The sequence below is a fragment of the Pseudophryne corroboree genome, chromosome 1 (assembly GCF_028390025.1).
Source record: "Pseudophryne corroboree isolate aPseCor3 chromosome 1, aPseCor3.hap2, whole genome shotgun sequence".
NCBI classification, from domain to species: Eukaryota; Metazoa; Chordata; class Amphibia; order Anura; family Myobatrachidae; genus Pseudophryne; species Pseudophryne corroboree.
Genome location: NC_086444.1, coordinates 1,034,247,310 through 1,034,271,523, shown reverse-complemented (window position 1 = coordinate 1,034,271,523; position 24,214 = coordinate 1,034,247,310). Strand labels below are relative to the sequence as shown.

The 24,214-nt window shown below is 47.6% G+C and overlaps 1 protein-coding gene across 1 annotated transcript in view; it reads left to right on the top strand.

Moving 5' to 3' along the window:
• The window catches only part of UFSP2 (UFM1 specific peptidase 2), a 119,791-nt gene that overhangs the window by 67,833 nt on the left and 27,744 nt on the right, over nt 1-24,214 (top strand). The window contains exons 10-11 of the mRNA XM_063920753.1: nt 10,361-10,437; nt 12,420-12,544. Of these exons, the coding sequence (XP_063776823.1) occupies nt 10,361-10,437; nt 12,420-12,544 (202 nt within the window). The remainder of the gene's footprint in view (nt 1-10,360; nt 10,438-12,419; nt 12,545-24,214) is intronic.

Here is a 24,214-nt window from a genome sequence, read left to right as displayed (position 1 = left end):
TCAGTTTCAGACGCTGCCGTTCGGATTGTCCACGGCACCTCGGGTCTTTACAAAGGTAATGGCCGAGATGATGATTCTTCTTCGAAGAAAAGGCATATTAATTATCCCATACTTGGACGATCTCCTAATAAGGGCAAGGTCCAGAGAACAGCTAGAGATGGGATTAGCACTGTCGCAAGAAGTGCTAAAACAGCACGGGTGGATTCTGAATATTCCAAAATCCCAGTTAATGCCGACAACTCGTCTGCTGTTCCTAGGGATGATTCTGGACACGGTTCAGAAAAAGGTTTTTCTCCCGGAGGAAAAAGCCAAGGAGTTATCCGAGCTTGTCAGGAACCTCCTAAAACCAGGAAAGGTGTCTGTACATCAATGCACAAGAGTCCTGGGAAAAATGGTGGCTTCTTACGAAGCAATTCCATTCGGCAGATTCCACGCAAGAATTTTCCAAAGGGATCTGTTGGACAAATGGTCAGGGTCGCATCTTCAGATGCACCTGCGGATAACCCTGTCTCCAAGGACAAGGGTGTCTCTTCTGTGGTGGTTGCAGAGTGCTCATCTATTGGAGGGCCGCAGATTCGGCATACAGGATTGGATCCTGGTGACCACGGACGCCAGCCTGAGAGGCTGGGGAGCAGTCACACAAGGAAGAAACTTCCAGGGAGTATGGACGAGCCTGGAAACGTCTCTTCACATAAACATTCTGGAACTAAGAGCAATATACAATGCTCTAAGCCAGGCAGAACCTCTGCTTCAGGGAAAACCGGTGTTGATCCAGTCGGACAACATCACGGCAGTCGCCCATGTGAACAGACAGGGCGGCACAAGAAGCAGGAGTGCAATGGCAGAAGCTGCAAGGATTCTTCGCTGGGCAGAGAATCATGTGATAGCACTGTCAGCAGTGTTCATCCCGGGAGTGGACAACTGGGAAGCAGACTTCCTCAGCAGACACGATCTTCACCCGGGAGAGTGGGGACTTCATCCAGAAGTCTTCCACTTGCTGGTAACCCGTTGGGAAAGACCAATGGTGGACATGATGGCGTCTCGCCTCAACAAAAAACTGGACAGGTATTGCGCCAGGTCAAGAGATCCGCAGGCAATAGCTGTGGACGCGCTGGTAACGCCTTGGGTGTACCAGTCGGTGTATGTGTTTCCTCCTCTGCCTCTCATACCAAAAGTATTGAGAATTATACGGCAAAGAGGCGTAAGGACGATACTAGTGGTTTCGGATTGGCCAAGAAGGACTTGGTACCCGGAACTTCAAGAGATGATCACGGAAGATCCGTGGCCTCTACCTCTAAGGAGGGACTTGCTTCAGCAGGGTCCCTGTCTGTTTCAAGACTTACCGCGGCTGCGTTTGACGGCATGGCGGTTGAACGCCGGATCCTAAAGGAAAAAGGCATGCCGGAAGAAGTCATTCCTACTTTGATTAAAGCAAGGAAGGAAGTAACCGTGCAACATTATCACCGAATTTGGCGAAAATATGTTGCGTGGTGCGAAGATCGGAGTGCTCCGACGGAGGAATTTCAACTGGGTCGATTCCTACATTTCCTGCAATCAGGATTGTCTATGGGTCTCAAATTGGGATCTATTAAGGTTCAAATTTCGGCCCTGTCGATTTTCTTTCAAAAAGAATTGGCTTCAATCCCTGAAGTCCAGACCTTTGTTAAGGGAGTGCTACATATACAGCCTCCTGTGGTGCCTCCAGTGGCACCGTGGGATCTCAATGTGGTTTTGGACTTTCTAAAATCTCATTGGTTTGAACCACTAAAGAAGGTGGATTTGAAATATCTCACATGGAAAGTGACCATGCTTCTAGCCCTGGCTTCGGCCAGGAGAGTGTCAGAACTGGCAGCTTTATCTTACAAAAGCCCATATCTGATTTTCCATTCGGACAGGGCAGAACTGCGGACTCGTCCGCATTTTCTCCCTAAGGTGGTGTCAGCATTTCATCTGAACCAGCCTATTGTAGTGCCTGCGGCTACAAGTGACTTGGAGGACTCCAAGTTACTGGACGTTGTCAGAGCATTAAAAATATATATTGCAAGGACAGCTGGAGTCAGAAAATCTGACTCGTTGTTTATATTGTATGCACCCAACAAGATGGGTGCTCCTGCGTCTAAGCAGACGATTGCTTGTTGGATCTGTAGCACAATCCAACTTGCACATTCTGTGGCAGGCCTGCCACAGCCTAAATCTGTAAAGGCCCACTCCACAAGGAAGGTGGGCTCATCTTGGGCGGCTGCCCGAGGGGTCTCGGCATTACAACTTTGCCGAGCAGCTACGTGGTCAGGGGAGAACACGTTTGTAAAATTTTACAAATTTGATACTCTGGCTAAGGAGGACCTGGAGTTCTCTCATTCGGTGCTGCAGAGTCATCCGCACTCTCCCGCCCGTTTGGGAGCTTTGGTATAATCCCCATGGTCCTTTCAGGAACCCCAGCATCCACTAGGACGATAGAGAAAATAAGATTTTACTTACCGATAAATCTATTTCTCGGAGTCCGTAGTGGATGCTGGGCGCCCATCCCAAGTGCGGATTATCTGCAATAATTGTACATAGTTATTGTTAACTAATTCGGGTTATTGTTGAAGGAAGCCATCTTTCAGAGGCTCCGCTGTTATCATACTGTTAACTGGGTTTAGATCACAAGTTGTACGGTGTGATTGGTGTGGCTGGTATGAGTCTTACCCGGGATTCAAAATCCTCCCTTATTGTGTACGCTCGTCCGGGCACAGTACCTAACTGGAGTCTGGAGGAGGGTCATAGGGGGAGGAGCCAGTGCACACCACCTGATCTGGAAAAGCTTTACTTTTTGTGCCCTGTCTCCTGCGGAGCCGCTATTCCCCATGGTCCTTTCAGGAACCCCAGCATCCACTACGGACTCCGAGAAATAGATTTATCGGTAAGTAAAATCTTATTTTCCAAAACTCCTTTACCCATTACAAGTCCCCCCCCCCTTTTTCTCTCTAGATAAGACCTCTTATGGATAACGTCGGCCTTTAGGAAATTTATTTGGAACAATAAGCGCGCGAGAATTGGTCTATTTAAATTAGGTCAGCCTAAAACCAATGGGGGAGTCAACTTTCCAGACATTCTGACGTATAGTTATGCTTCCCATGTTCGCTATATTAAAGACTGGTTGTCTAGTACTCAAACCTACACTGATTCACTTCTCGAACAAAATTTCATTCCTCATGTGTCCCTAATAGCTTTTCTACACCTAACTGATGCTGAGATTTCCACTGATTTAACTAATAATCCCCTCCTAATGACTACGAGGTAAGTTTGGCTATCCCTGAGACATAAATATAAATTACACAAACACCTATCTATCCATTTGCCTTTTTTACAAAATCCGGGTTTTCAAAATGGAGAGGCCGCCTATCCTTTTAATGACTGGAAATCGTTAGGAATTTGTAGTATAGGACAGCTCATTAATCCTGGATCCCATAAACCATTAATTTACGCGGAGGCCCTATCTAAATACCCATATATTGGCCCCCAGAACTTTGCTTTTTTCAAGCCCAACATTATGTTAGCAAGATTTCCAGACTATTACCTGCGACTGATTGGGATAATCAATTGGACCGAATACTATTGCGACTGGAACAATCCAAAGGTGCTATTTCATTTTACTATAAACAACTCCACACTATACTAGACCATTCTACATATAAAACTGGTATAGCCCAATGGTTGGAACATTTTCCTAACTTAGATGTTGATGGGTTACTGCACATGCTACATTTCTCTGACGTCCTAGTGGATGCTGGGAACTCCGTAAGGACCATGGGGAATAGACGGGCTCCGCAGGAGACTGGGCACTCTAAAAGAAAGATTAGGTACTATCTGGTGTGCACTGGCTCCTCCCTCTATGCCCCTCCTCCAGACCTCCGTTAGATTTCTGTGCCCGGCCGAGCTGGATGCACACTAGGGGCTCTCCTGAGCTCCTAGAAAGAAAGTATATGTTAGGTTTTTTATTTTACAGTGAGACCTGCTGGCAACAGGCTCACTGCAACGAGGGACTAAGGGGAGAAGAAGCGAACCTACCTGCTTGCAGCTAGCTTGGGCTTCTTAGGCTACTGGACACCATTCGCTCCAGAGGGATCGACCGCAGGACCCGTCCTTGGTGTTCGTTCCCGGAGCCGCGCCGCCGTCCCCCTTACAGAGCCAGAAGCATGAAGATGGTCCGGAAAATCGGCGGCAGAAGACTTCAGTCTTCACCAAGGTAGCGCACAGCACTGCAGCTGTGCACCATTGCTCCTCATACACACTTCACACTCCGGTCACTGGGGGTGCAGGGCGCTGGGGGGGGGCGGCGCCCTGAGCAGCAATAAAAACACCTTGGCTGGCAAAATAATCACAATATATAGCCCCAGAGGCTATATATGTGGTAATTACCCCTGCCAGAATCCATAAAAAAGCGGGAGAAAAGTCAGCCGAAAAAGGGGCGGAGCCATCTCCCTCAGCACACTGGCGCCATTTCTCCCTCACAGTTCCGCTGGAAGGAAGCTCCCTGGCTCTCCCCTGCAGTCTGCACTACAGAAAGGGTGAAAAAGAGAGGGGGGGCACTAAATTTAGGCGCAGTATAACTTATAGCAGCTATAAGGGGACATAATTCAGTTAGTCCCTGCATTATATAGCGCTCTGGTGTGTGCTGGCATACTCTCTCTCTGTCTCCCCAAAGGGCTTTTGTGGGGTCCTGTCTCCTTTAAGAGCATTCCCTGTGTGTGTGCGGTGTGTCGGTACGACTGTGTCGACATGTTTGATGAGGAGGCTTATGTGGAGGCAGAGCAGATGCCTATAAATGTGATGTCACCCCCTGCGGGGCAGACACCTGAGTGGATGGACTTATGGAAGGAATTACGTGCAAGTGTCGACTCCTTACATAAAAAATTTGACGACATGCCAAATGCGGGACAGCCGGCTTCTCAGCTCGTGCCTGCCCAGACGACTCAAAGGCCATCAGGGGCTCTAAAGCGCCCACTACCTCGACACGGATACTGATACCAGTGTCGACGACGATGAGTCAAATTTAATGTCCACTAGGGCCATTCGTTGCATAAACCCAGGTACCTCAAAAAAGGGTATTATGTTTGGGGAGAAAAAACTACCATTAGTTTTTCCCCCATCTGAAGAATTAAATGAAGTGTGTGAAGAAGCGTGGGCTTTCCCCGATAAAAAATTGGTAATTTCAAAAAAATTACTAATGGCGTTCCCTTTCTCGCCAGAGGATAGGTCACGTTGGGAAACTCCCCCTAGGGTGGATAAAGCGCTCACACGTTTGTCAAAAAAGGTGGCACTACCGTCTCCGGATACAGCCGCCCTAAAGGAACCTGCTGATAGAAAGCAGGAGGCTATCCTAAAGTCTATATATACACACACTGGTGTTATACTGAGACCAGCTATTGCTTCAGCGTGGATGTGCAGTGCTGCTGCTGCATGGTCAGATTCCCTGTCGGAAAATATTGACACCCTAGACAGGGACACTATATTGCTAACCGTAGAGCATATAAAGGACTCAGTCTTGTACATGAGAGATGCACAGAGGGAGATCTGCCGGCTGGCATCTAGAATAAGTGCATTGTCCATTTCTGCTAGGAGAGGCTTATGGACTCGGCAGTGGACAGGGGATGCAGATTCAAAAAGGCACATGGAAGTTTTGCCTTATAAGGGTGAGGAGTTATTCGGGGATGGTCTCTCAGACCTAGTTTCCACAGCAACAGCTGGGAAGTCAGCATTTTTGCCCCATGTCCCCTCACAGCCTAAGAAAGCGCCGTATTATCAGGTACAGTCCTTTCGACCCCAGAAAAACAGGCGGGGAAAAGGCGGGTCCTTTCTGTCTAGAGGCAGAGGTAGGGGGAAAAAGCTGCAACAAACAGCAGGTTCCCAGGAACAAAAGTCCTCCCCCGCTTCTTCCAAATCCGCCGCATGACGGTGGGGCTCCACAGGCGGAGCCAGGTACGGTGGGGGGCCGCCTCAAAAATTTCAGCGATCAGTGGGTTCGCTCACGGGTGGATCCCTGGATCCTTCAAGTAGTATCTCAGGGGTACAAGCTGGAATTCGAGGCGTCTCCCCCCCGCCGTTTCCTTAAATCTGCCTTGCCGACAACTCCCTCGGGCAGGGAGGCTGTGCTAGAGGCAATTCACAAGCTGTATTCCCAGCAGGTGATAGTCAAGGTGCCCCTACTTCAACAAGGACGGGGTTACTATTCCACACTGTTTGTGGTACCGAAACCCGACGGTTCGGGGAGACCCATTTTAAATCTGAAATCCTTGAACACATACATAAAAAGATTCAAGTTCAAGATGGAATCGCTCAGGGCGGTTATTGCAAGCCTGGACGAGGGGGATTACATGGTATCCCTGGACATCAAGGATGCTTACCTGCATGTCCTCATTTACCTTCCTCACCAGGAGTACCTCAGATTTGTGGTACAGGATTGCCATTACCAATTCCAGACACTGCCGTTTGGACTGTCCACGGCACCGAGGGTGTTTACCAAGGTAATGGCGGAAATGATGATACTCCTTCGAAAAAAGGGAGTTTTAATTATCCCGTACTTGGACGATCTCCTTATAAAGGCGAGGTCCAAGGAGCAGTTGTTGGTCGGAGTAGCACTATCTCGGGAAGTGCTACAACAGCATGGCTGGATTCTAAACATTCCAAAGTCACAGCTGGTTCCTTCCACACGCCTACTGTTCCTGGGGATGGTTCTGGACACAGAACAGAAAAAAGTGTTTCTCCCGCAGGAGAAAGCCAAGGAGCTGTCATCTCTAGTCAGAGACCTCCTGAAACCAAAACAGGTATCGGTGCATCACTGCACACGAGTCCTGGGAAAAATGGTGGCTTCATACGAAGCAATTCCATTCGGCAGGTTCCATGCAAGGACCTTCCAGTGGGACCTCTTGGACAAGTGGTCGGGATCGCATCTTCAGATGCATCGACTGATAACCCTGTCTCCAAGGACCAGGGTGTCTCTACTGTGGTGGCTGCAGAGTGCTCATCTTCAAGAGGGCCGCAGATTCGGCATACAGGACTGGGTCCTGGTGACCACGGATGCCAGCCTTCGAGGCTGGGGGGCAGTCACACAGGGAAAAAATTTCCAGGGACTTTGGTCAAGTCAGGAGTCATCCCTACACATAAATATTCTGGAACTGAGGGCCATTTACAATGCCCTAAGTCAGGCAAGGCCCCTGCTTCAAAACCAGCCGGTACTGATCCAATCAGACAACATCACGGCAGTCGCCCATGTAAACCGACAGGGCGGCACAAGAAGCAGGATGGCGATGGCAGAAGCCATTTTCCGATGGGCGGAAAATCACGTCATAGCACTGTCAGCAGTGTTCATTCCGGGAGTAGACAACTGGGAAGCAGACTTCCTCAGCAGACACGACCTACACCCGGGAGAGTGGGGACTTCATCCAGAAGTCTTCCAACTGTTAGTAAACCGTTGGGAAAGGCCACAGGTGGACATGATGGCGTCCCGCCTCAACAAAAAGCTAAAGAGATATTGCGCCAGGTCAAGAGACCCTCAGGCGATAGCTGTGGACGCTCTAGTGACACCGTGGGTGTACCGGTCGGTTTATGTGTTCCCTCCTCTGCCTCTCATACCAAAGGTACTGAGAATAATAAGAAGGCGAGGAGTAAGAACGATACTCGTGGTTCCGGATTGGCCAAGAAGAGCTTGGTACCCAGAACTTCAAGAAATGATATCAGAGGACCCATGGCCTCTACCGCTCAGACAGGATCTGCTACAGCAGGGGCCCTGTCTGTTCCAAGACTTACCGCGGCTGCGTTTGACGGCATGGCGGTTGAATTCCGGATCCTAAAGGAAAAGGGCATTCCGGAGGAAGTCATTCCTACGCTGATAAAAGCCAGGAAAGAAGTAACCGCAAACCATTATCACCGTATTTGGCGAAAATATGTTGCGTGGTGTGAGGCCAGGAAGGCCCCTACAGAGGAATTTCAGCTGGGTCGTTTTCTGCACTTCCTACAGTCGGGAGTGACTATGGGCCTAAAATTGGGTTCCATTAAGGTCCAGATTTCGTCTCTGTCGATTTTCTTCCAGAAAGAACTGGCTTCACTGCCTGAAGTTCAGACTTTTGTAAAGGGAGTGCTTCATATTCAGCCCCCTTTTGTGCCTCCTGTGGCACCTTGGGATCTCAATGTGGTGTTGAGTTTCCTGAAATCACATTGGTTTGAGCCACTTAAAACTGTGGATCTGAAATATCTCACGTGGAAAGTGGTCATGTTATTGGCCTTGGCTTCGGCCAGGCGGGTGTCAGAATTGGCGGCTTTGTCATGTAAAAGCCCTTATCTGATTTTCCATATGGATAGGGCAGAATTGAGGACTCGTCCCCAGTTTCTCCCTAAGGTGGTATCAGCTTTTCACTTGAACCAACCTATTGTAGTGCCTGCGGCTACTAGGGACTTGGAAGATTCCAAGTTACTGGACGTAGTCAGGGCCTTGAAAATTTATGTTTCCAGGACGGCTGGAGTCAGGAAAACTGACTCGCTTTTTATCCTGTATGCACCCAACAAAATAGGTGCTCCTGCTTCTAAGCAGACTATTGCTCGCTGGATTTGTAGCACAATTCAGCTGGCGCATTCTGCGGCTGGATTGCCGCATCCTAAATCAGTAAAAGCCCATTCCACAAGGAAGGTGGGCTCATCTTGGGCGGCTGCCCGAGGGGTCTCGGCTTTACAACTTTGCCGAGCTGCAACTTGGTCAGGGGCAAACACGTTTGCTAAATTCTACAAATTTGATACCCTGGCTGAGGAGGACCTTGAGTTCTCTCATTCGGTGCTGCAGAGTCATCCGCACTCTCCCGCCCGTTTGGGAGCTTTGGTATAATCCCCATGGTCCTTACGGAGTTCCCAGCATCCACTAGGACGTCAGAGAAAATAAGATTTTACTCACCGGTAAATCTATTTCTCGTAGTCCGTAGTGGATGCTGGGCGCCCATCCCAAGTGCGGATTGTCTGCAATACTTGTATATAGTTATTGCCTAACTAAAGGGTTATTGTTGAGCCATCTGTTGAGAGGCTCAGTTATATTTCATACTGTTAACTGGGTATAGTATCACGAGTTATACGGTGTGATTGGTGTGGCTGGTATGAGTCTTACCCGGGATTCAAAATCCTTCCTTATTGTGTCAGCTCTTCCGGGCACAGTATCCTAACTGAGGTCTGGAGGAGGGGCATAGAGGGAGGAGCCAGTGCACACCAGATAGTACCTAATCTTTCTTTTAGAGTGCCCAGTCTCCTGCGGAGCCCGTCTATTCACCATGGTCCTTACGGAGTTCCCAGCATCCACTACGGACTACGAGAAATAGATTTACCGGTGAGTAAAATCTTATTTTTTCAATAGCTATGTTCCCTGCTGCTAAATACACGGAAATGTATCTTAATATCTTTCACAGATCTTATATTTCTCCCCACAGAGGTTTCTTAATAGGCCTTTTAAACGATCCTTCCTGTCCCAAATGTGGCCATCAATCGGCAGATCTTTATCATTGTTTTTGGGCCTGTCCACTTTTAAGACGGTTCTGGTTGGCAGTTTGGCGCTTTGCCTCCCAACATTTAGTGAACTACATCCCCTTTACACCGGAATGGGCTATATTTGGCATTATACCTCTTGGTATTAGAGCTCTCAAACCCGTTAAAAAATTACTTTTAGCAATCTCATCGGCAGCTAGAAAAGCTGTTTTGCACATGTGGGTTCATAGTTCCGTCCCGACTCTAGAAATGTTCAGGGAGAAACTATTTTTTATTTGTCATATGGATTGGTTGGAGGCCTCACTTAAAAAAAAAAATCTCGCACCGAATCCTTTTTCGCAACATGGGAAAGTTTTATTGAAACACTTCCTACTCATACTAGAGAGGCCATTAGTTTATGTTTTCGTAGCATACTCTGGTATGAAACCAGGATTTTTCTTAGAGACCCTCCCATCACTCTTGTTAGCGCTAGTTAGTGGTCGTGGCGTGTTCCCATCTCTGAAGGTCCACGGCGTACCTATAGGTGTTATTTGTTATTCTATAATATTGTACAAATTACCCTTTTTTGTACTCCTCCTTACATCGTGCACTATGTTTTGTATCTATTACATTATGTTTTTTCTGTTATTCCCCACAGTGTTCCAGTACTTATTGCTATTTTCTTTAAAGAAATGCTTCAATAAAGAAAGAAATGTTAAAAAATATATATATAATCAGCAATACTGTATATGTATCAGAAATTATAGCCATAAGGTGTAACTAGAAATAGAATGAATTGCTTGTACCTTTGTCAGAGCTGATGAGAAATCGAATGAATTGTGGTCGGTATGATGCCAGTAACTATTTTTGACCTCTACAGCCAGGGCACAGAGTTGGCATCCAGGGGGAGAGAGCTTGTTAATCACTTCCTGTCAGAAGGAACGCCAGTCATGATTGGTAAGAGTGACTATTGACACTGTGCTGTGCTTCACATGGTATTTGGTAATCATGAGCTTTTCCACTGTGTGTGTACATGACAAACAGCTTTGTGTGTACAGCTAGTGGCACGTGGGTGCTTTATGTGCTTGTGTACTGTAGCCCCATAGACACAAACACCATTATAGAATGTATCTGGGCATGTGACTGGAAGGCAACCCTTTTTGCATTGTCTTCTGGGTGACCTCTAATAAAGCACAAGTTCAAAGGTCTAACACAGATAACTTGTGTGTCCCTACATATATACTTGTAACTGTATTATCTCTGAGTTATTTATATAATACCTGCAAGCGCTGAGGAAACCGGAAGGAACCGGTGACCTGTGCAGTCATGTGATAGTGAGGCAAGGCTGCATATGGCAGTGTCGGGATGATTGGAGGAGGGGTGTCATGCACATTTTAATAAGTAAATCTGCATTAATTTTAATGTTTTAGTTTTAGTTCATGCTTCTGAGAATAATCACTAATTAAACAGAATAGGCATCTGCGGCGGCGTTTAATGGAGTCAGATCACTGTAGATGCGCAATGCTGGCTGATCTCATACGATTTGTAAGTGATTGCCCCTCGTCCGAGATTGGACGGCATCCCACATCTCCAGCGATCTCGGACTCCATTACATCCCACCACTAGTGTGTTTGATTTCAAATAAAAGCAGCTTATAAATTTACTGGTGGAGATGTCCTCAAACCTTCTAAAGAGGACAAGTGGAGGTGTTGCCCATAGAAACCAATCAGAATCTTTCTATCATTTATCCAGTACATTCTATAAAATTATGGCTAGAATCTGATTGGTTCCTGCAGGCAGCACTTCTCCTTGGACTGTTAGTGATTTGATTGTCTGGAGCTTATAAAAAAGTGTGATTAGGAAATGACAGGTATTATCGTACATTGAAACCTCTCCATATAACCCTTCATTTGTCCTCTTTAGAAGATTTGATACATCTTCCCCTTAGATTGTCAGGTCATTCCTTCTCTTCAGCCCTGTATATATGGGGAGATGTGTGATCTAGCGGAGACCGAACATCACGCATCTCTCCCCCCGCTCAGCACACAGCGGGATGTGTGCTGAGCAGGGGAAAGGGGACGCTCACTTCACACAGCAGTGAAGTGAGCGATCTAGAATCTAGAGTCAGCGATTGCGACGCGTGGTTATCGCTATGGGCATACACACGGAGAGATCCATGCTTAATTTCTATGCAGTCTAGTCAGCCAGCTGATCTACTCTGTAACATGTCTAGCCAACGGGTGGTCTTCAGTATGCCGAATGTCGGGATCCCGGCGCACAGTATTCCGGCGCCGGGATCCTGACACCCGGCATACCGACAGCTGTTCTCCCTCGTGGGGGTCCATGACCCCCCTGGAGGGAAAATAAATAGCGTGGTGCGCGTAGCGCGCCACTGTGCCCGCAGCGAGCCTGCAAGGGGCTCCTTTGCGCTCGCCACACTGTCGGTATGCCGGCGGTCGGGCTCCCGGCGCCGGTATGCTGGTCGCCGGGAGCCCGGCCGCCGGCATACCTTACTACACCCCTAGCCAACCAGTGGCTCTCCAGCTGTTGTGAAACTACACATCCCAGCATCCCCTGCCATAGTTCTAGCATTCCCTAATAGCAACACTGTGGCAGGGAATGCTGGGACTTTGTAGTTTTACAACAGCTAGAGAGCCACAGGTTAGCCAGGTGTGCTCTGTAATTATGTCTGTATTTGTAATTATGTATATAAGTTATACTGTCACTTTATCTTGTTATGTATGTTCGCAATGAACAACAGTGTGAAAGTTTGTGGCGCCTTATAAGTATTAGTAATAATATACTGTTTTCCTGGTCCATTATGGGTGTCAACATTGACATCATGAAATGTTGATTTGATTAGAATGTCAACTAAACCTCACTGGTTGACATCTAGTCCTAAACCTCTCCCTTGTAACAAATTTTCTTATGTTGTTCAGGGGGAGGTGTTTTAGCGCATACAATTCTTGGAGTGAACTGGAGTGAGTCTACAGGAGAAATTAAATTCTTGATTCTTGATCCACATTATAAGGGTGCTGAAGATATCCAAACAATAGTGGAAAAGGTATGTTCCCAGGTCCTTTTTGTTTTTGTCTGTATAAATCTTCAGTACCAAAACATCCCGTCTCAATTATTATTACACAGATCATGAACTGCTGTGTGGCGGCAAATAGGGGAAGCCGTAGTCTCACTATAGTCTGTATTAAAATCTTGTGCTGGATTACATCCTTTGTAAACGCCAATATTTTTATAAATTTATTATTTACATAAATGGTCAATTTTATACTTTTCCTCAACAGCGTAAGACTAAAAGCAAAAGTAAACATTGGTGTGTGTAGACCAGGCATGTCAAACTTAAAATCCCAACTGGGCCGAATAATCAAGGTCTATTGTGTGGACCGCAAGAAGAAAAAAGAGTCTTATATGCAATTTTCAAAGGTTTTTTTTTTTTTAGAAAAACCAACAACAAAGTATAATCAAAGAGATGTCAAGTATCGTGAAGAAAACATTTACTTTAATGCAGTGGTGCAAGTAGGAAAAATGTCTTAGTGGTACTGTGTCGGTGCTCTTGCCAAAAAAATGGGTGTGTGATACACATATGCCCCCACAGTGCCAGATACACATATACCCCCACAGTGAAAGAAAACACATATGCCGCCATGGTGCCAGATAACAGATATGCCTCTCACAGACAGTGTCACCCCCCACCCTGTGTTCTCTCACAGCCACTGTCACCCCCCACCCCTGTGTCCTCTCACAGCCAGTATCACTTCCCCACCCATGTTCTCTCCCAGCCACAGTGTCACCCCCCACCACTGTTCTATCACAGCCACTGTGTTGCCCAAACACTCCCATCACACACATGCCTTCCCCTGTGCCCCATCAATGTCTTTGATAGCTGGCCATCCTTTGAGGTCTCCCGCTTGTCACCACTCACAGAGCTGAACGGTGCGGATACAAGCGATCCGACCTGCCCACTCCACGTTGCTCGAATCAGCATGCCTCCAGAGGCATGCTTATTCGAGCAACGTGGAGTGGGCAGGTCGGATCGCTTGTATCCGAGCTGCTCAGCTCAGTGAGTGGTGACAAGCGGGAGTCTGTAAGCCCCCTACCTAGTCCCAACCTCTGCCCTGATGCTATTGGTGGTGCCAGTCCTCCCGCTCCGCCCACACTACCCCTCCTCGAAGACCTATCTGCCTTCCTTGCCACCGACGTGGCACCGCTGTCAAGTCAGTACCGTAGTACTGCTCAGTAGGGATGCAAAGGTTGGGGGCCGGCTCTGCGCGCAGCCCACAAAAGTAGGCGATAGTGACCGCATGCGGCCCGCGAGTTTGACATGTCTGGTGTAGATCATATTTTAAGGCCTATTGGGAGTTCCTTATAGCAACCGGACCAGTTCTAGCCTTTATTTTATATATTCTAGAAAATGAAAGCTAGACTCTGATTGGTTGCAATAGACAATACCTCCATTTTTCCTTTTGAGGGAGATTTATCAAACTTTCTAAAAAGTGCCATAACAGTTATTTCAACACATAACGACCCACCTTAATATATACGTTATGGTAAGAACTTACCGTTGATAACGGTATTTCTCCCAAGTCCACAGGTTCCACAGGATAACACTGGGGTATGATGAAGCGACAGCGGATTTGCACCAATCGGTCAAAGCTTTTTAGCCTCCCAGCATGCAATGGGCCCTTCCATATATCCCCGCCTCCTGGCTCAGGCAAATCAGTTGTTTTTTTCCAAAGCTCAAGGCAGGAGCATCAAAGATAGCCCTAATCAGGCGAGAAGAACACACATACACACCCTTCCGTACAAGAAGGAAGAGGTTAGTGAGTAAAAGGATCCTCAAATCAGGTGCGTCAGGGTTGGATTCCTGTGGAACCTCTGGACTTAGGAAAAATACCGTTATATGTTATGGTAAGAGCTTACCGTTGATATTTCTCCGACAGCGTCCACAGGTTATCCACAGGATAACATTGGGCTTTAGTGGTGGGGACGCTCCTGCTTGGACATGAGAATCCTTCGCCCGAATTCAGCGTCATGAGAGGCAAAGGTATCCATGGCATAATGTCTAATGAATGTGTTAATGGAAGACCATGTGGCTCCCTTACATATCTGTTCTGCTGAAGCACCACGTTGTTTTGCCCATGATGGAGCTACCTTACGAGTAGAGTGAGAAGACATTAGCCGGAACAGGGAGATCAGCTTGAGAATATGCTTCTGAAATCGTCATCCTAAGCCACCTTGCCAGTGCTAGTTATCAGCAGGCCATCCTCTCTTGTGAAATTCGTAGAGAATGAAGAGAGAATCTATCTGATGGCACTGGTGCGATCCACGTAGATCTTTAAGGCACGGACCACGTCCAGTGATGCATCTCCCGCAGAAAAGCCTGGTACCTGGAAGGCCGGGACTACAATTTCTTCGTTAAGGTGGAATTTAGACACCACCTTGAGAAGATACCCAGATCTAGTTCTGAGAACTGCTTTATCTGGATAAAAAATCAGAAATGGGGAATGACATGACAATGCCCCTAAATCTGACACTCTTCTAGCTGACGCCATGACCAGTAGAAAGAGAACTTTAGCTGTCAACCATTTAAGATCCACTTTATTAAGTGGTTCTAATGGGGCAACTTAAAGGGCCTTTAGGACTAAATTTAAGTCCCAAGGTACTGTAGGAGGAACAAAAGGAGGTTGAATGAGCAGCATTACCCGGGAAAAAAGTACACACATCCTGTAAGTTGGCAATTTTCTTTTGGAACCATACAGTCAATGCTGACACTTGCACTCTCAAGGAAGCCACCTTTATCCATTCCTGCCTGAAGGAATGCTAAGACCCTGGAAACTCTGAAAGACTTAGGGTCTATTTTCAGTTCACTGCACCAATGAATATAGGTTTGCCATATTCGGTGATAAAAGCGAGCTGAGGAAGGTTTCCTTGCTTTGAGCATAGTTTTAATTACTTGTTGTGCGAATCCTCTTGACTTCAGGATAGAGTTTTCAAGAGCCACGCCGTCAAAGACAGTCGATCCAGATGTCTGTGATAACAAGGACCCTGCATCAGTAGATCTGGATGTTGAGGGAGCAGGAGTGGGGCATCCATCGACATTCTCTGCAGATCTGTGTGCCAATGCCTTCTGGGCCTAGCTGGAGCTAAAAGTATCACGACACCCTTTCCTTGCTTTATCTTTCTCACCACCCTGGGTAATAGGGTGATTGGAGGAAACACATAAGCCAGATTAAAGTCCCATCTCACTGACAGGGCATCCACAAAGATCGCTCTGGGATCCTTTGCTCTTGACCCGTATGTGAGAACTTTGTTGTTCTGACGGGTCGCCATGAGATCTATCTCTGGCAAACCCCACTTGTCTGCTAGGGTCTGGAAGACTTCCGGGTGTAGAGCCCATTCGCTTGCCTGAATGACGTGTCGACTGAGAAAATCCGCTTCCCAGTTTAAGACTCCCGGAACGAACACTGCAGACAAGGCTGGATGATGAAGTTCTGCCCACTTTAGTATGTGACTTACCTCCTTCATCGCTTTTCGGCTGCGAGTTCCTCCCTGATGGTTGAGGTACGCTACTGCCGTCGCATTGTCTGAGCGGATCTGAACTGGTTTTCCCCAAAGAATGTCCTTTGCCTGAATCAGTGCCATGTACAGGTATATGGCCCGAAGTTCCAATATATGTATTGGCAGGCAACCTTCTTCTTTGGTCCAATTCCCCTGCAAACACAATCTTCCTGACACTGCTCCCCAGCCCTGGAGACTGGCATCTGTTGTCAGAATTTCCCAATCTGATATTCAAAAGGGCCTCCCCTTGTCCAGATGGGATGTCTGTAGCCACCAGGCTAATGACCTTCTTACGTCTATCGTAAAAACCATAGTCTGCTTTTTTATCATCTGATGCAACCCATTCCATTTGGCAAGGATCAGGTGCTGCAGAGGCCTCGAGTGGAACTGTGCATACGCCACCATGTTGAATGTTGACACCATCAATCCCATCACACGCATTGCTGCTTGAGTGGATACTATTTGACTGTGTAGCAAGTCCTGAATCCTTGACTGAACCTTGGATATCTTATTCAGAGGTAAAATTACTCTCTGAAGACTTGAATCCAGTACAGCTCCCAAGTGAGTCATCCGCTCTGACGGAATCAGAGATGATTTTGCCCAATTTATGAGCCACCCGTGCCTTTGCAGACACGTTATTGTCTGTTGCAGATGACATAGGAGCAATGCCTGCGACTGTGCCAGGATTAAAAGATCATCGAGGTATGGAAAAATTCTTATCCCCTGCTGACCGAGATAAGCTACCATTACCACCATAATCTTGGTAAATACACTGGGGGCTGTGGTTAACCCAAAAGGTAGGGCCTGGAACTGAAAATGCTGTTGCAGGATAGCGAACCTGAGAAAGCACTGATGGAGACAGTGCTATAGGAACATGTAGGTAAGCATCCTTTATATCCAGGGATACCATATAATCCCCCGGCTCCATGGCCAAAATGATGGAACGTAAAGTCTCCATATGAAACCGTTTTACCCAAATGTACTTGTTAAGCACTTTGAGATTGAGAATGGGCCGAAATGACCCATTCGGTTTCTGAACTAGAAACAGGTTGGAGTAAAAACCCTGTCCTTGTTGCGCAGGAGGAACTGGAATTACTTCTGACTGAAGCAATTTCTGAATTGCCACTTGGAAAGCCCTGGCCTTCGTCTCTACCCGAGACGGGCTGGTACAAAAACAACCTTCGAGGAGGGTGCTTCTTGAAGGCAAAAGCATAACCTAGAGATACTGCTTCCTGCACCCAGGCATCTGTTGTAGACTGCTGCCAGATCTGTGCAAACTGAAGAAGTCGTCCCCCCACCCTGGGATCCCCCAGGTGGAGGCCCGCCCGGTACTCTGGTAGCCAAATACTTTTTAGTCTTACCAGACTTGTTGTATTGGGACTGCCTGCCATCACTTTTCCTTTAGCTTTTCCTTGAGACCGAAAGGGCCAAAAAGCCGGAACTTTAGGTTTGAAATTGTATGTGGAAGGAAGCTTTACCTTCTTGGAGTCGGCTTCTGACTCCAAAATATCTGTCAATGCTTTACTAAAATGAATATCTCCAGAAAAAGGCTAAGATTCCAAAACCTTCTTAGATTCTCAATTAGCTTTCCACGTACGTAGCCAAACTGCTCTGCTCTGTGAGCAGCGATTGTTGAAGCTGATGCCCTGGAGGCACTAGTACCCATATCCAATGCTGCTTCTTCCAAGAACATTGCAGCCCATTTTTTATGTGCTATATGGGATTTTTGCTCTCTAGATCAGTGTTTCCCATCCTCTGTCCACAATAACAGTCCTGGTTTTAGTGCTATCCAGGCTTGAACACAGGTGACTTAATTAGTACCTCAGTTATTTTGATTTAACCATCTGTGCTGAAGCCTGGATATCACTAAAACCTGCACTGTTGGTGTGCCTTGGGGACTGCGGTTGGGAATGCCTGCTCTAGATGCTATAGAAAAATTCCCCTCCAATGCATCAGCCCAGGCAGCCACTGCATTTGCCATCCAAGCTGAAGCCATGACTGGCCTTATGACTGCCACAGACAGGGAAAAAATTGTTTTTAGAAAACCATCTAGTCTCCTATCCGTGACATCATTTAATGATGTTGAAGGCAAAGGTTATGTAGATTTTTGCACTAATCGAATCACTTGCGTATCTACTTTAGGAGCCACCTCCCTTTTTAAACAATCCCCAGCTGGAAGAGGATAATTGGAATGCCATTTCTTATTGGGCGTAGCCCAAGCCTTTTCCATGATTTCCGTCAGCTGATCTGACCCTGGAAACTCATTCTTAACTGTTTTGGGACGTTTAAACACAGGTGCCTTGGTTTTTAACACAGGTGCTGAATCCTCTAAGGATAGAATGGCTTTCATTGCTTTAATTAACTCCGCTATATCCACTGAGCTGAGACCTTCCTCCTCTTCGTATGCCGAAGCAGAGTTTATTGACCTTTCATCCTCCGATGAATCCTCATCTGAAACGTGTAGCCTGTGAGTATGAAGATTTACTCACCACTAGCTTATCAACCTGTTTCTTTTGAGAGGCTGCTGCTGGAAGTGATAAACCGCAGGTGGGAAGCTGCATGTAAGGGTTAATCGTGTAACCTATCCCTGGTACAGGAGTTGGAGGAATTATCCGTTCAGCTGTACTGGATAATGTCTGTGCAAACATAGCCCAAGGTGTATCAACCTGCACCTGAATCTGCCTTGTATTTTTCAAGAGACCCTGGTGAAAGCTAAAACAATTTGCACACAAACGATCCTGAACCAGATCCTGAGAGGTTAACACAGCTTTGCAAGACAAACATGATATGGGTGTTGGTGTTGCTGTGAATGTATCTTCTTCACCTTTGCTGCTCTAAGACATGATAAATAATCAACACTTCCACAGTGTACTACACAATTTGTGACTGTAATCACTTTAAGCTTTTTAAAGTGACCTACAATCCGACCCTACCCATGCACCAGCATTGAGGGTCGGAATAGAAAAAAGCTGACAAAATATATAGTAAAGTCAGCAATCACACTAGCAGTCAGTTACATGTTATACATTAGTATTATAAGCAATATGAGCACATCATCAACTACAACTACATTTCAAGTATGTAGGAGAACATATTACTGAATCATGTTTAAACAGATCTACCGTTTTCAGACGCATAGCGAAAGAAACAACAGTAATAGTATACAGACTCATATGCAATAGGCACTTATCTAACTATTCGAACTCAAAAAGGTAGAGACTTAGTGCTGTATTACCCGTACTCATTAGAGTCGGATACAGGGAGACTCGCCTCGCTTCCAGGACCGATCAATACGTTAGCGAACGCTGAGTGTATCCAGACACTACTAGTGTACACTGCTGCTCCATGAACCTATAGTGAACACAGACGCACCCGTCACACAGCCACCTATGCTGCGACTGGGTCCCCTTCGTGTACAGCATCTGAGACGGAAGCGGCAAACAGATCATGGCGGGAGACTGAGGAAACTGGTCATGAACTGGGGGGAGGGGCGACCAGAAGAGCGTCTGACACCCCCTGCTGACATCAACCCTAGGGATCGCGGCCTCATACTATTCCTGGAGCCTCTGATCCCTAAGGCCTAGCGCTGGTGCACCTAAGGTGGCAGCCGCGTCAGCACTGTTTGGTAGTCTCCTCCCAAAACAGTGCGGCTGTGTCCATATTCCCCTTCTAAGCGGAACCGATGCCTCACCTTTTCCCCGTGCTCCGGACACAGCCTGGTAACGTCTGCTGGACCTGCTAGTATATCCGACACAGACGCCCGCCGAAACAGCACTGTACTCGTGGGTAAGCGTTGTTGGAGCGACTCTTTCTTTCTAAGGTACGTATAAGACGTATAAATCTTTTTCTCCTAGTACGTAGAGGATTCTGGGGACTCCGTAAGGACCATGGGGTATAGACGGGCTCCGCAGTAGACATGGGCACTACAAAGAACTTTTAGAATGGGTGTGCACTGGCTCCTCCCTCTATGCCCCTCCTCCAGACCTCAGTTAGAGAAACTGTGCCCAGAGGAGATGGACAATACGAGGAAAGGATTTCGTTAATCTAAGGGCTAGATTCATACCAGCCTACACCATCCACACCGTATAACATGGAATATACGCAACCAGTTAACAGTAGGAACAAAACCGTATCAGTCAAAGACTGATCTCAACTGTAACATAACCCTTATGTAAGCAACAACTATATACAAGCCTTGCAGATTTAGTCCGCACTGGGACTGACGCCCAGCATCCTCTACGGACTAGGAGAAAATGATTTACCGGTAGGTTTAAAATCTTATTTTCTCTTACGTCCTAGAGGATGCTGGGGACTCCGTAAGGACCATGGGGTTTATACCAAAGCTCCCAACCGGGCGGGAGAGTGCGGATGACTCTGCAGCACCGATTGAGCAAACGCGAGGTCCTCCTCAGCCAGAGTATCAAACTTATAGAACTTTGCAAAAGTGTTCGAACCCGACCAAGTAGCTGCTCGGCAAAGCTGTAGAGCCGAGACGCCTCGGGCAGCCGCCCAAGAAGACCCCACCTTCCTAGTGGAATGGGCCTTTACTGAATTTGGTAACGGCAATCCAGCCGTAGAATGAGCCTGCTGAATCGTGTTACAGATCCAGCGAGCAATCGTCTGCTTTGAAGCAGGAGCGCCAACTTTGTTGGCTGCATACAGGACAAACAGTGCTTCTGTTTTCCTAACCCGAGCCGTCCTGGCTACATACATTTTTAAGGCCCTGACTACATCCAGAGACTTGGAGTCCTCCAAGTCACCCGTAGCCACAGGCACCACAATAGGTTGGCTCAAATGAAATGAAGAAACCACCTTAGGCAAAAATTGAGGACGAGTCCTCAACTCTGCCCTATCCACATGGAAAATCAAATAGGGGCTCTTGTGAGACAAGGCCGCCAATTCGGACACCCGCCTAGCAGATGCCAAGGCCAATAACATGACCACCTTCCAAGTAAGAAATTTTAATTCAACCGTTTGAAGAGGTTCAAACCAGTGAGATTTTAGGAACCGCAACACCACGTTAAGGTCCCATTGTGCCACTGGGGGCACAAAAGGAGGCTGGATGTGCATCACTCCTTTTACAAAAGTCTGTACTTCTGGGAGAGAAGCCAATTCCTTCTGAAAGAAAAAAGATAGGGCCGAAATCTGTACCTTAATGGAGCCTAACTTCAGGCCCATATCCACTCCTGTCTGTAGAAAGTGGAGAAAACGGCCCAGATGGAAATCTTCCGTAGGAGCATTCTTGGCTTCACACCAAGATACATACTTCCTCCAGATACGGTGATAATGTTTCGCCGTCACCTCCTTCCTAGCCTTTATCAGAGTAGGGATGACTTCCTCCGGAATACCTTTCCCAGCTAGGACTCGGCGTTCAACCGCCATGCCGTGAAACGTAACCGCGGTAAGTCTTGGAACACGCAGGGCCCCTGCTGTAACAGATCCTCCCTGAGAGGAAGAGGCCACGGATCTTCTGTGAGCATTTCCTGAAGATCTGAATACCAGGCCCTTCGAGGCCAATCTGGAACAATGAGTATCATCTGCACTCTTTGTCGTCTTATGAGTCTCAATATTTTTGCGATGAGAGGAAGAGGAGGGAACACATACACTGACTGAAACATCCATGGTGTCACCAGGATGAGGTTCCCTTGACCTGGCACAATACCTCTGAAGCTTCTTGTGGAGGCGTGACGCCATCATGTCTATTTGAGGAAGTCCCCAATGACTTGTTATCTCTGTAAAAACTTCTTGATGAAGTCCCCACTCTCCTGGATGGAGATTGTGTCTGCTGAGGAAGTCTGCTTCCCAGTTGTCCACTCCCGGAATGAAGACTGCTGACAGAGCGCTCACGTGAATCCTGGTGGCTTCCGCCATTGCCACTCTGCTCCTTGTCCCGCCTTGACGATTTACATGAGCCACGGCTGTGACGTTGTCTGATTGAATCAGAACCGGTAGGTCGCGAAGAAGAATCTCCGCTTGTCGTAGGCCGTTGTATATGGCCCGCAATTCCAGTACGTTGATGTGTAGACAAGCCTCCTGGCTTGACCATAGCCCCTGAAAGTTTCTTCCTTGTGTGACTGCTCCCCATCCTCGGAGGCTCGCGTCCGTGGTCACCAGAACCCAGTCCTGAATGCCGAACCTGCGACCCTCTAGATGGGGAGCACTGTGCAGCCACCACATTAGAGATACCCTGGCCCTGGGGGACAGTCTTATCTTCTGATGTATTTGTAGATGGGACCCGGACCACTTGTCCAGAAGATCCCACTGAAACGTTCTCGCATGAAACCTGCCGAAGGGGTTCGCCTCGTAGGCTGCTACCATTTTCCCCAGAACTCGAGTGCATTGATGAACAGACACTTTTTTTGATTTTGGCAGGTCTCTGACAATGTTCTGGAGGTCCTGGACTTTTTCCATCGGGAGAAAAACCATCTTCTGTTCCGTGTCCAGAATCATGCCTAGGAATGAGATACGAGTCGTTGGAATCAATTGTGACTTTGGCAGATTGAGAATCCAACCGTGCTGTTGTAGCACTTTCAGGGAGAGCAACATGCTCTTCATTAATCGATCTCTCGATCTCTCTTTTATCAGGAGATCGTCCAAGTACAGGATAATTGTGACTCCCTGCCTGCGCAGGAGCACCATCATCTCAGCCATCACCTTGGTGAAAATCCTCGGGCCGTGGAAAGCCCAAACGGCAACGTCTGAAACTGGTAATGACAGTCCTGTACAGCGAATCTCGGGTACTCATGAGGAGGATATATGGGGACATGAAGGTATGCAGCCTTTACGTCCAATGACACCATTAAATCCCCCCCTTCCAGACTGGATATCACAGCCCGGAGCGATTCCATCTTGAATTTGAACTTTTTCAAGTACAGGTTTAGGGATTTTAGATTTAAGATGGGTCTGACCGAACCATCCGGCTTCGGGACCACGAACAGGGTCGAATAGTACCCTTTCCCCTGTTGGCCTAGGGGAGCCTTGACAATCACTTGCTGTTGACACAGCTTTTGAATTGCAGCTAACACTACTTCCCTCTCTGGGGGAGAAGCTGGCAAGGCCGACTTGAAAAATCGGCGAGGGGGCACCTCTTCGAATTCCAGCTTGTAGCCTTGGGATACAATATCCATCGCCCAAGGGTCCACGTCTGACAGAACCCAGACCTGGCTGAAGAGTCGAAGACGTGCCCCCACCGGTGCGGACTCCCTCAGTAGAGCCCCAGCGTCATGCGGTGGATTTAGTAGAAGCCGGGGAGGACTTCTGCTCCTGGGAACTTGCCGAAGCAGGTGTTCTCTTCCCTTTACCCTTACCTCTGCCGAGGAAGGAAGAGCCCCGACCTCTTCTGGACTTATGCGAACGAAAGGACTGCATCTGATATTGTGGAGTTTTCTTTTGCTGTGGGGGAACATAAGGCAAAAAAGTAGATATACCCACGGTAGCCGTGGAAACCAGGTCCGCGAGACCGTCCCCAAACAAAACTTCACCTTTGTAAGGTAAAACCTCCATATGCTTCTTTGAGTCTGCATCACCCGTCCATTGGCGGGTCCACAGGGCTCGCCTCGCAGAAATCGCCATGGCATTGGCTCTCGAGCCTAGCAGCCCAACGTCTCTTTGAGCGTCTCTCATATATAAGACTGCGTCTTTAATGTGACCTAAGGTCAGCAAAATGGTATCCCTGTCTAGGGTATCGAAGTCAGCTGACAAGGTATCTGTCCAAGCTGCCACTGCGCTACATACCCATGCCGATGCTATCGCCGGTCTGAGTAAAGCACCCGTATGCGTATAAATAGATTTTAAGGTAGTCTCCTGTCTGCGATCAGCAGGATCCTTGAGGGCTGCCGTGTCTGCAGACGGTAGCGCCACCTTCTTGGATAGACGCGTTAAGGCCTTGTCCACCCTGGGTCCCACCGTACCCTGTCCTGTGCCGGGAAAGGATACGCCATAAGAATCCTCTCGGGAATCTGCAGTTTTTTGTCTGGAGTCTCCCAAGCTTTTTCAAATAATTCGTTCAGCTCATGAGATGGGGGAAAGGTTACCTCAGGTTTCTTTTCCTCATACATGCGCACCCTCGTGTCAGGGACAGAGGGGTCATCTGTGATATGCAAAAATAAGAATTTACTCACCGGTAATTCTATTTCTCGTAGTCCGTAGTGGATGCTGGGAC